This window comes from Mauremys reevesii, linkage group 11 (genome assembly GCF_016161935.1).
Source record: "Mauremys reevesii isolate NIE-2019 linkage group 11, ASM1616193v1, whole genome shotgun sequence".
Classification (NCBI taxonomy): Eukaryota; Metazoa; Chordata; order Testudines; family Geoemydidae; genus Mauremys; species Mauremys reevesii.
In genome coordinates, this window is record NC_052633.1 from 52,443,605 (window position 1) to 52,456,874 (window position 13,270).

At 42.5% G+C, this 13,270-nt stretch overlaps 1 protein-coding gene across 8 annotated transcripts in view; it reads right to left on the minus strand.

Annotated features, from left to right (window-relative positions):
- The window catches only part of MBD5 (methyl-CpG binding domain protein 5), a 221,071-nt gene that overhangs the window by 48,799 nt on the left and 159,002 nt on the right, over positions 1-13,270 (minus strand). For all 8 annotated transcript variants that reach the window (XM_039493824.1, XM_039493821.1, XM_039493823.1 and 5 more), the window contains 2 exons: positions 12,750-12,930; positions 5,646-7,784 (listed from right to left, as the gene is read on the minus strand). In XM_039493824.1, the coding sequence (XP_039349758.1) occupies positions 5,646-7,784; positions 12,750-12,930 (2,320 nt within the window). The remainder of the gene's footprint in view (positions 1-5,645; positions 7,785-12,749; positions 12,931-13,270) is intronic.

Genomic DNA, 13,270 nt, shown 5'->3' on the forward strand with positions numbered 1-13,270 from the left:
AAATAGTTCTTTCCCTGCTTTCTCTTAAGAATAAGAGAAAATGGATGGATAGACAGAGGGGGGAGTACAAGGTAACAATGAGACAATATTGGTCAGCATGACAGGCAGTGGTTTCTGCACTCCAGCAACCTAACTTGTCGGTATTTTGTAGGCTTCACGGTAGAGGAGAGTTTTAAGAAGAGATCTAAAGGAGGATAATGAGTTACTTTGGTTTATGATAATGGAGGAATTCCTTTAAAGCATGAGGGGCAACATGGGAGAAAGCACAAAGGTGCTTGTTTGAAAATTTAACAAGTGGACAGTGAAGACTGGCATCAGGGGCTGATCTCAGGTGAGAGCTGGCCTTTTGATACTAAATAAGAGATGATAGCTAGGGTAGGGATAGGTTGTGAAGGGTCTTTAAAATGAAGAGAAATAGGTTAAGTTTGCTATGATAGCAAAAAGAGAGCCAATGGAGAGATGCAAAGAGAAGGTGATATGGTTAAAGAGATGGGCTAGGGAAATCATCTTTGCAGCAGCATTCTGAAATAGATACAAGTGGTTCAAGATTGCATTTGTCAAGAGGTAAGGATGTTGCAATAATCAAGATGCAACATGATGAGAGCCTGGACAAGAGTTTATATTTTGTGCATGGATAGGAAAGGCTGTATCTTATGTTATGCAGAAAGACTTAGTCTGGATGCGAGGACCTAGAGCAGTGGTCCCCAACCTTTTCGTCTGGAAGGACTGTGGCGGCGGTTGAGCATCCGCTGAAATGCTGCTGAATTTCTGCGGCGTTTCAGCGGCAATGCCTCTCGATGATGTCTCTTGCCACCGACAAGTGACGTCATTGAGAGGCATCGCCGCCGATTTCTGCGGCGTTTCGGCAGCGACGCCTCTCGATGATGTAACTTGCCAACAAGTGACGTAATCGAGAGGCATCACCGCCGAAACGCCGCAGAAATTCGGCGGCATTTCGGCAGGTGCTCCACCGCCGGGCAGGATGCGGGGGCGCCCGCGGACACCGCGTTGGGAACCCCTGACCTAGAGAGGGGTCTGAGGGCTTGTCAGATTGATGCTGCTGCAATCGATGCAGCAGGTGTCGATTTAGTGGGTCTAGTGAAGACCCACTAAATTGACGGCAGAGCACTCTCCAGTTGGCCCCGGTAATCCAGCTCTCTGAGAAGAGCAAGGTAAGTCTCTCCCATTGACACAGCGCAGTGAAGACATCGTGGTAAGTCAACCTAGACTACGTCGACTCCAGCTAGATTATTCATGTAGCTGGTGTAGTGTAACTTAGGTCGAGTTACCCTAGTAATGAAGACAAGCCCTCAGTCAACAACTCAGTTAAATAACAAGGGAGATGGGGGCTGGCATTCCTGAGTCCCTTTAAAATTTGTTAGCACTTATTAGGAACGAACATTCAAGAACAGAGGCACCTAAATCAATATAGGGAAATAAAACCCACCGGCAAAATGATTCACCTACCATAAACTTTACAGTAACAAGTAAGTGCTTCCAGCTCACGCTATCAAGGCGTTCCTTTTTTAAGAGTTGTGGCCACATCTAATGGCGTAGATGATTGATGTGGTGATTAGGTCAATTAATAACACCTTTATATTCAGAGGGGAAGGATGGTCTTGTGGTTAAGGTACTAGACTGAACGTTAGGAGCTCTGTGTTCAATTGCTGGCTCTGCCACAGTTTTGCTGTATGACTATAGGCAAGTGAAGGTGGGTGGGGTAGTAACAGAAGGTGTTCCAATAAAATATATTACCTCACCCACCTTGTCCCTCTCATACTCTGAGACCAAACACCACTATAGGCAAGTCACTTCATCTCTGCACCTCAGTCCCCAGCTGTAAAATGAGTATGAAGATAATACTGTTTTCAACTATCCTTTGTCTCTTTAAATTGTGAGCTTTTTAGGACTGGGATCATATCTAACTCTGTATTTGAACATTGCCTAGTTCAACAGGGCCCTGAACTCAGTCAGGACCTCTAGGTGAGACTGTTGCACAAAGAGTAAATGAATAACAACATTGACCTGAGGGACATGGGTTAACTCTGGAAGAATTTGTTCTATCCTTCAAGCAGGAAGTTTCCCCTGAATCTTTCAGCCCTCATTCGTTAAGGATATTGGACAGTAATCTGACCTGTTAACATCCTAACCAGGGAATGTGAGACAAAATCTGGAAAAAGAGTTAAAAATGTGTAAAACCACCTTTCTAGATGAGTGTAAATGGTTCCTCCTGGTTAGAATCATATTATGCACATTTCTTTCTTTAATTTGTTATATAAATCTCTTGGTGAATTCACATAACCACCCTGCACGCTCCCTTTCCAACCCCCGGATGCTAGTCTCTTCCACCTTGTTACTATGTCAAACCTCAAACTTTTTCAAAACCTAAAGCCATTTAAAATGTTCCATTAATTGTTATGTTTCAATTGCATACAAAAAGTACATTAAAAGAAAGTTATTTGGGTAGCAACACCATCTAGAAACTGGGTAATGCCCCTTTATGTATATGGACTATGATGCAGTCTTTAATTATACGATCACACACTATTTTTTCCACAAGACCCCGGCCTCATTCAGTGCAGAGGATGGACAGTGCTCTAGGAATAAAGCCGTTATATTTTCTCAGTCAATATGCAGCCCGATGCATTATTCACTGAACACCATCCAAACCCCATACAATATGTAATAATTTTTTTCCAAGTGTCTCATAAATATTAATAAATTTAATCTTCACAACTCCCCCAAGAGATAATGAATTTAGCTTCACAACTCCCTTGGCAGATAAGAAAGTATTATCATCCACAATTTACAACAAACACAAGCATCATGATCAGGATCTGAACCCTGCATCTTCAGTCCTGCAGCCCAGGGGGCCACAACTAGAGCTACTGGACTAACTATATTCGCTAGCAGCAAGAGAAAGCTGTTAGCCTGTGAGAACCAGCCACTATAGGAGGATGCACCATATAGTGATACGCTGGGTTATCTATGCCCTGTTGTACAGACAGCATAGCCAAGGACAAAGATATGGTAGATTATTTCTGAGAGGCAGTGGAGCTTAGTGACTCTAATTTGGGGCTGCCACATTAGACAGCTGGGATCTATCTTCAATTTGTGTAAACTCGCAATGGGGTAAGAAGCACTGATTAATAGTGAGAGATGTGATGTGAAGGGTATGGAAATATTAACGTCAGTCATCAGAAGAAGTGAATCTAGAACTCTAGTGTCCATGGCAAGTTCCTGCTCCAAATGGTATCCTAGAAAAGGGGGCATGTGCTGGAGCCTTCCTGCATGTGGCTCAGCTAGCACAGCTCACTTTTCCCCTTTCTCATCCCTCCGCTCTTTCAGCCACAGCCGGGCAGTTTCTTCTCCGAGGGTTTCCAGTGTTAATTGCTATTGCAATAGTGGTCTTGGTGGCCCAGCCTTAGATTATACAGAGATTTTGTTATGCTGCAAAATTATGCTGAGCACCACAAATCAGAGATGGGAAATGACAATTTTCAACACCTTATAACAGCCAAATTTAAACAGGATTTCATGGGATGAACAGAAAAGGCCTGGCCCTAGCCTCAAGGAAATTCCATGACCTAATTTCAAAGGCTTGCTGCAACCAGTGGAGGAGTTAGGAACTTTTGTAATGGAAAGTGATAGATAATCTATATGTAGGGGTTTTAGCCAGCTCCCTCTATACTTCAGTTGTTTTTTAACAGTGTTTGCAATCAAAATATTACAGCACTGAGAACCAGAAAAATGAAATTGACTTAACTGATTTTCATTGCTCAAGCTGAGAGAAATGCAAAAAGGAAACAGCATGAATATTAAACTGGATTTTTTTAGATTTATTTCACTTTTAGAGCCAAATGTTGTCATCCTTATGCTTAAGAGTACCTTGAAATAAAAGGTGCTATTTGTGGAATAAGAAAACATGAGTTAGGGTGGAAAAATATGACCCTCTGTGATCTAAAGTATTATTAAAAGCACAGGCAAATAGCCAGCTATCTAGTTCTTGTTGATTCTTCCAACTGTTTACCACAGTAACTAGTTTCTGATTAGTCAACATTAGGACTACTTGTCACTCAAACTGGCATATAAAACCAAGTACGGAATAACTGTTTCACAGTGAATTAGCAACTAAAATACGTAAAAAAACAAACAACCCCCGCCCCACAAAACTAAACTCAAATAAAGCAGCGTATCCAAAATCTGCAGCACACTTCTTTGGCTAAATCTCTCTTGTACATTGGTATAGACTGTATATGTCTGACACTTCCTAACTTCTTATACAATAGCTATCATCCTGCTGTGACTGACAAAAAACTATAGTGGCATGGTATGGTAGTGGGTGATCATCCTAAAAATAACAGAAGTGCAGATGGACTGCTAACTTTTAGTACCAGCTTATTTGTTATAGAACATGCTTAGAAAGTTCAGGTCTGTATAATTCCAAGTCCTGTCTGCTAAATAACTTAGAGGAAATGGACTTACCTCAAAATCAAAAGATAATTATCATACCCTAGCAAAACAACATGTTATGGAGGATTGGAAATGGTCAATCATTAGACAAAGGACTTAATGCCATCAGTGCTCAAGACATACAGGGAGTGTTACTGAAAGGGAGGGATGGAAGTGTTTTCAGTTTGCTGATATTCGGCTTTCTATCTCCATTTTATCCAACACAGAAGATGCAGCTGAGCTTCATTTGAAGTGTTGGGTAGTGACTGGGCATGGATTAGAATGAATTAGCAGAGGCTCAATCCAAAGACGACTCAGATGGTGTTGGTAGGTTGGGAGAAGCAGCCACAGAATGTGAAAATGATTATGTTGGTTTCTGTTACTGAGGCTGTTTGCTTGCCGCTTGTCAGTTAACCGCAATTTTGGGATCTTGTTACCCATCCATGATGGTATTTTTTCCCAACTGTATCTGGTCAGGAGGTTATAACCTGTACTCTTGGATATGGACCTTGCTACCTTTATCCAAGTTTTTGTTGATTAGACTACGGAAATGTGTTCTACATGGGCTTCCTCTTAAATCAACCCAGCAACTGAAGCTGGTGTAGAAGGCAGTGGTTCGCTTATTAAGTGTATCTTGCCATGACCATGAGCAGTGCTCCAGAGTCTGCCTTGGCTGCTTGTGGATTTCTGGGTAGAGTTAAAGGTGTTGCTTAGGACATATAAAACTCTAATCATATTGAAACCTGATCACTTGAGAACTCTGTCTCCTGTGCCATACTACCACAGCCCCATAACTTAGCAATTCACTCCCCTTGGTCTTAAATAGCCCAAATCTGTTGACCTTTTGGATACGGTACAAAACTGATCTATTTGGGCATATGTCTGGGGACAGCTGAGATTTTTATCAGTCTGGACAGGTATATAGATTTAATCTATTGGGAGGATTAGAGTTTTGTAGGAGTTAATGGGGAGGGGGGCACTCCAGGTTTTGTGAACATGATGCTTTGGTGTAAAGAAAAGCTGATTTTATTCTACTGCTGTTTTTGTCTGATTGTGGGGTTTTTTGGAATCAGTCTGAGATAGGCATACTTTTTATGCCTATATGATTAAATGAAAATATACATTTAGAAACAATTCATAACAAGAGTTCAAAACTGTCAGACATTTGGGTACTCTTTTAAAAGGAAACCTACCTGCTTGAGGACTTGTTTGATTACAGCTGCTAACAATGCTGTTTGGTATCAGTGGAGTGGAGGATGCGTGGATTCTTGACTGAGGTGGGTTCAGATGTAATGAATTTCCTAAAGCCATTCCTGACTGATTGAGCACCCCACAGTTCCCACTAGCCTGCATCTGATTTATTAAGCCTGCAAGGTGGTTGTTTGGGCCTGGACTAGTACCATGGACAAAGTTAGTGTTTGCATTCTGGCAGTGCATACCTTCCCCTCTTAAAGGTAAGCTCTGTGTCAATGAATTCTGAAGAGTGCCAGAGTTCATATTGGTGTCTGTAAAATGCATCTGGTTAGCAGAACAAGGCAAAACAGTATTTGAGCTCCCACAACCAGTGGTACTATTGCTGCTCATATGAGAGCTTTGACAACTCATGGACTGAAGTAACTGAGACATAGAACTGATGGGAAATGAACCTTGATTTTGCTTTCTTATCAAATCAGATCCAGGTTTAGGAACTCCAGAACTATCCAAATGAGACTGTCTAAGCAAACTCAATACTGTGGTAGTTGGTTGTTTCCTTTTCCTCAAAGGGTCTTTTTGCTGAGACATCAGTTTATCTCGTAGTGCTGCTCGACCACTTTGCCCTTCACTTGTTGGTAGAAGCATGTTGGCAGCAGGAGGAAACATGGTGTTTAAAGTGCTATGTCCTTCATTGTTGCCACCACTGGCAACAGCTCCAGAATTGTTACTGCTGCTATTGTTGTTACCAGCAAGTTTATTTTGATTTGCTAGCTGTGCTTTGGCTGCTGCTGAGAGTAAACTACTTGCTGGAAAAGAGGCAGCATTGTGCTGATTCAAGATCTGATTTAAAGGCATTCCCAGCAAACCAGGCTGACTCTTCAGGGGACCACTTCCAGCAGATGCAGTAGGAAAAACTGCATTGCTTGGAGGATTTAGTACATTACTCATTCCAGCAATTATTGGGTTAGGGATGTCCTTGTACTGATGAAGTCCATCAGGCTTGGTGGAAGGGCTTGATGGCATAGATGGTCTTGGAGACCCTATTGTTGATCTTGGTGACCTGGGAGGAACTTTAATACCACTACAAGATGATTGTGGTCCTACTGGAGGCAGCATGAAATTCCCATGATCTGATGATGTGGAAGATGAACGTGATCTTTGGGGAGATGCCTCAATCCTTCCAATCCCAGATGCCATCATATGAACTGGGGATGTCACTGGTGAAGGAGAGAGGGAGGTTGAAGCTGAATGCTGAACTCTTTGTACATGACTTCCATGGTTCATGTGACCAGGTTTTACAGTTGGCAAAGGGAGATTGCTTGGCAAAGGGACAACAGCAGGAGGCATGCTTACATTCATTACAGGTACCTGAGAATGGACATTAGAATGGAAAGTAGTTGGGTTAATGATAACAGGATTCTGATTAACTGGCTTGCTAGGAATAGGGTCAAGAATGCCAAGTGGATCCTTCTCTGATGTTAATGGCTTTTTCTGAAGAGCACAAGAAGGTGGAGGAGGAGGTGGAGGTGGGCCTTGGGGTGGTTTATGGTGAAACATTGCTCGTGGTAGTTCCATACTAGCTGAAAAATTACACATGGGTTTTTTCATTACTGGGCTTTTTGTGGTCAAGGTTGGGGAAAGAGGTATATTAGTCCTTCCAGCCATTGCACAGGATGATTGAACTGGAGAACCATGTAGCATTACTGAAGGTGGAGATAAAGGAGTCCTGTTCATGTGAACAGGACTAGAGTTGGGTGCTCCATGAAAATTGGAATTGTTCCTTGTGAAAACATCAGGGCTTCCAAGTGGATCAGTCCTAGGAGAGATTGAGCCATCTCCATATATCTGTGATCCTGATGAAGCTGGACTAGGCATTCCACCATGACTGCCACGATATGGAGACTTCTGTCCATGATCATTACTGCCCAATCTCTGCCTAGGATAGATAGAATGGAGATCTTGTTGCTGGCTTCCAGTCACTTCTTGTACATAAAGCCTACCCATGGCATTAGATGCCCCTATCATTAACTTGAAAGGCGTTTTACATTCTGGGATCACAGAATTTGTAATTCCTTCATGTGATTTATTCCTCATTGATCTTGGAGTTGCTGCTCGAGAAGGTACTACTGGAGTTGCACCTGATATTAAAGAAACAGTAATTACTATTTTGAAATCTGTTTAAAAAATTAAGTTTTACACATTCATATACATCTATAGCTATTACATAAAAAAACAAAGAAAAAGTTATTTAGATTCCAAAGCAAATATTCAAAAGTTAGGAAATCCCAGATTTACGGTTGCCTGTTCAAAAATAGTACAAAAGACAAAGGAAGCAAATAGTACAAAAGACAAAAGAAGCAAAACTGAGGTTGCATGGGCAATCGAACATGAGTCATTTCCTAACTTTCAAGTGTTTGACTTTACTATTTAAATAACTTTCTTTTGGCACAGAAAAACCTGTATCGTTTCATAATTACCCCCCTAGAAGATAGGTAAAAACAATGTTTTGTGCAACTGTAATAACCCTCCCCCTATCACACATCATCATCAAGGCTACGTTTTAGTCACAGGTATTTTTAGTAAAAGTCATGGACAGGTCATGGGCAGTAAACAAAAATTCACAGCCTGTGACTTGTCCTTGACGTTTACTATATACTCCTAACTAAAACGGCATCCCGGGACCCTTGCTATTGCCGGGAGCAGGAGAGAGGGCTTTTTGGGCTGGCAGGCGCCCTACCCGTCTCTGACCAGCATGTCCCTGATGCTCCTAGGGGGAGGGGTAGCTAGGGGGGCTCCACACGCTGCTCCCGCCACAAGCACTGGCTCCACAGCTCCCATTGGCTGGGAATGGCAGCCAATGTGAGCTTCAGGGGCAGCACCTGTGGGCGCAGGCAGTGCATGGACCTCCTGGTCACTCTGCCTAGGAGCTGCAAGGACATGCCAGTGGGAGCCAGGTAGCCCCCCTCCTCCAGGTAAGCGCCACCCTGCACCCCAACTCCCTGCTCCCTCCCACACACCCAGACTGCTGCTGCTGACTGCTGTAGAAGTCATGGAGGTCACAGAAAGTCATGGAATCCGTGATTTCTGTAACCTCTGTGACAGACACACAGCCGTAATCATCATCAGGGTTTGACCTCCAAACTTTCAGCACCTCAGCACAGGCTGCTACCACTTCAGTTACCAGACTAACTATCCTTTGGGGGGAGGGTTAGCTCAGTGTGAGTTCAATCCTTGAGGAAGCCATTTAGGGATCTGGGGCAAAAATCAGTCTGGGGATTGGTCCTGCTTTGAGCAGGGGTTGGACTAGATGACCTCCTGAAGTCCCTTCCAACCCTGATATTCTATGATTCTAACTACAGGTAGGTTAGCTGGCAGCAGCAGCAGGTGGTTATTCCAAAGGAAAAATGGGCACCTGGCATCATGAGCTGGGTGCAGTGGGCATATGCTGTGCCCAGTTCTGCTCTCTCTCTCACACCCCACTCCACAGGAAAGGAGGGGCTCCTGTTCCATGTGGGAGTAGAGGATGGGCTGCTGGAGGCCATGTACTGGGCCTGAGGGGCTTACAGGGTGAGACGTGCATCTCTCTCTGTGTTCACCTAAAAGTAAGGGTAGCTCATAGCTGATGAGGGAAAAATATGGGACGGAGTCACGTGCCAGCTCTGGGAGTGTACTGGAGGTGCTGGCTCCCTGTCCAGCTCTTCCACAATTGTTGCCACAATAGCTGCTCTTGCAGCTCCTAGGCATTCCCAGTACAGTGTATGGTTGTGTTGCTGTTGCTGCTTCAGCGATGACTTGGGCTGAACTCTTTAGAATGTTTGTGTGCAGTTATTATTTTGCCATGATACCAAAGTTTTCCTGTGGAACGCAAACAACTGAAGGGAAATGGTGATTTTTAAATAGTCTATAAGTCAGTTAAACCTGATTGAAATTTCAAAGGCCTGTTGCAAACAACAGAGATGTTCAAGCATCTCAAAAAAGTAAAAATAAAAAAATCCCAAAAATCTTTTATAATGAAAAGCACTAGGCAACTAATCATAAGGGTTGCTTCCAGTTCCCCCTGAAATAAAACAAGAAACCATGAAAATAACCATCATAGGCAATCAGGGCTAAATTCTCTCCCCAATATGCAGCTTGAATAAAGTGGGCATTGTGCTGGAAAGTCTCTAGGCTGGATATAGAATCTTCCCAGTCCCGCATCTGGCTGCTCTCCGAGCTGCAATAACCCATGGAAGTGCTGCATCACACTCTGTAAGGGAGTATGACCAATCACCTGAAAGCCCCTTTTCACACTTACTGCTCATGGGGTATGTCCACATAGCAGCTGGAGGCGTGCCTTCCCCAGGTAGACAGGTTCATGGTAGTGCTGGTTAAGCTAGCTCAATTAAAATAGAAATGTGGATGTTCTGGCACAAATGATGGCTTGGGCTTGCTGCCTTAGTCCAAGCCTGCCCAACCCTGAAGGTCCGAACTCAGGTGGCTAGGCTAAGCTGCATCCCTGCCGCAACATCCACACTGCTGTTTTAAGCATGCTAGTTCAAGCAGGCCAGGAGGCAAACTTCCAGCTGCAACGCAGACATGTCTATGTAGCGGAACAACCCAGGGCTTTCCACGGCCTTTATTTGGGCCATATGATTTGGCTCTTAAAGAGCTTCTACACTGATTATTAAATGTAAAATTAAAACAATAAGTTTAAATGTATCATCTTTTTTCATTAAAATTTGAAGTCAGCTTTTCTGTTTCTAATTGTAATCGAGAAACCACATGGGTTTTTAATTATTTATATTTTAATTCTAGGCAATCATGTTTATCAATATTATATTTTAAAAAATAATATGCTGAAAGTACACAATGGTAGGACTAAACAATACTTTGAGTATATGATAACATTAGAATATCAAAAACACAAAAAGAAAAAAAGCAGATCAAATTATTTAGAATGAATGGATATATCACTATGAAAAAGATATTTAATTTTGAAAAGTTTAAACAAAATCCTTTCAATTAAGTGAATATAAAATTATTTATTTTGCCTCTGAATTGCAGATATGATGTTATTATTGTTGTCGTCGTAGTATTTATTTATTAAGGCTCTACAGCAAAGGTTGCCTATCCCTGCTCTACAGGGTCAGTATGTTAGGATTTGAGTTCCAGGTAGGGAGTTGGAAGGGGACTCTCTCTCTCTCTCTCTTTTTTTCAGGGTGGGGAGCCTTATTTAGAGTGTGTACACATGCGTACACATATACAAACTGTGTACGTTTGCATTACAGATATACTGTAAGTGCATAATAAATTAAATTCCAGCCTCAGTACTAGTTCTCACACATAGATAAAGATTGTTTTCCTTTTCTACCTACCAATATCTATTTTTTCTAAATCCTCTATTTCCTCTTTTTGCCTTAGGGATGGCATCATAAACAGCAGAAACAAGTATGGACGCTTTTCTGCCAAGTTGGCTTACTTTAGGTATTTGCACCTCAGACTGCATTCATTTCACCTTACAGAGCACCACTGCATTCTTGGCATGCAGCCTCAGAACATGCAAAATTTAATTTGGTTAAGAGAGACTGCACATTCAAATATATGCAAAGGTGCATATAAATCCCCCCATTGACAAGTAGTAAATTCTCACCTCCCCAGTGACTAAGGTTGCCAACTTTCTAATTGCAGTAAACCAAACACCCTTGTCCCACCCCTGCCCCGAGGCCTCGCCCCTGCTTACTCCATCCCCCCCCCCATTGCTTGCTCTCCCCGACCCTTGCTCACTTTCACCAGGCTGGGGCAGAGGACTGGGGTGCAGGAGGGTGCTCCGGGCTGGGAGGTGGGGTCAAGGGGCATGGAGTGTGGGCTGAGGGGTGGGGCCGAGGAGTTCGGAGTGTGGGAGGGAGCTCTGGAATGGGGCAGACGGTTGGGGTGTATGTGTGGCGGGGTGAGGGCTGCGGTATGGGGTTGGGATGAGGATTTTGGGGTACAGAAGGGGTCTCCAGGCTAGGGTCAAGGGGTTCAGAGTGTGGGAGGGAGCTCTGTCCACCCCTCTACCTAAGAGCCGGGGGGATATGCTGGCCGCTTCTTGGGAGCCACACAGAGTTGGGAATGGAACCTGCCTGCCCAACTGGAGCAAATTGGAGTTTAGTGGCCTGGTCAGCTGTGCTGACTGGAGCTTCCAGGGTCCTTTTTTGAGAAGGTGTTCCAGATGAAAACCTGATGCCTGGGAACCCTACCAGCGAAAAGGCCAGCACACAAACTGCAGTGACAGGCCAGGCCTTCACCCTGGTTGCCAGTCTCTCCCCACTACACCACTATGACAAACTGTCTTCCACTGCCCCTTAACAGCTGCAGAAACTAACCCAGCCTCCACAAAATATACATAAATGTGTATGTTTTAACAGCAGTCAGATGGCTCATTCAAATGCATGCAACATTTGACTCTGTGATTAAATTACAAAATCAAATCTATGCAAGTACATATCATGGAATGTGGCCTATAGACACATATTAAAATGTATGGAAGTGTGCCTATCTAAAGAAGCAATCTTCTTATATTTGCTGGGGCACTTAGTTTTGGGAAGAGCTGTGTATTGGAAGGGTTTCTTCAACTGGGAGATGGATAATAGTGTAGTCAGGAAGGAAATTAGGGAAAACTGGGCAGCTGGGATTAGTTGGCTGGGGATAAGCATATCATTTTCTTTCTTCTTTCCTTTTATAGAAATATAATACAAAAACTACATGAAGAAAGCTACAGTACATTCATGCAATGATAAAGCTGAAAATAGAAATGCACAGCAGTCACAAAACTCCAAAGTTAAGGCTCCTAATAGCATTAGTTACATTGCACATATGTATTAAGGCAGACCTTTAAAATCATAAATGGTACTCCAAAAATACTAAAGTACATATGTACCATGTACAGTTGTGTCTGTTAACATCTCTGTATGTATCTTAAATTTGGATTTTTTGTTATTTTTCTACTTTAAAATTCTCCTCCCTAAGGTTTCATCAGCATAGGGGGTTGAAATTAGTTATTTACTGTTTTAGAGAAGAAGTTTCTAATTTTTAAAAATCATGTAGTCAAATTAATCTTTTTTTTCTTGGATAATATTACTCACTTGTTCCACCCCCAGGACTAGTAAGAACCAGTGAAGGATGCGGAGCTTCCATGCTTTTATGAAGTGTAGCCACAGCAATAATTTTCCGTTTATGGATGCATAGCTTAGTGACATCTTCATCTGCTTTAACATCTTCAGCAGTTCTCTGTTTCACAGCAGCTCCAGGATCAAAATTAAATACCTGAAAAAAAATCCTAATATTAGATACATTCATAACAAAAGGTAGCAAACTCCAAAAATTAGTGCACTATATATCCAGTTAAAAAAAATAAAAAAAGAGATCCCATAGGTGGTTGGGATTAAGGACAATAGTTTACGATTGTACACTAATATCAGTATTATGATTTTCAGGATTTTACCAATACTTGACCTAATTTTTGGATATTACAGAAAAGCTACTCTTACATAATTCTTTATTGCATGTAAATATAAAGAAGAGCTATATAAGAATGGTGGCACTCAATGTATATTAATAATGTATATTTTATAAGCAGAAAACAAATTATGGGCCAGAACCCAAA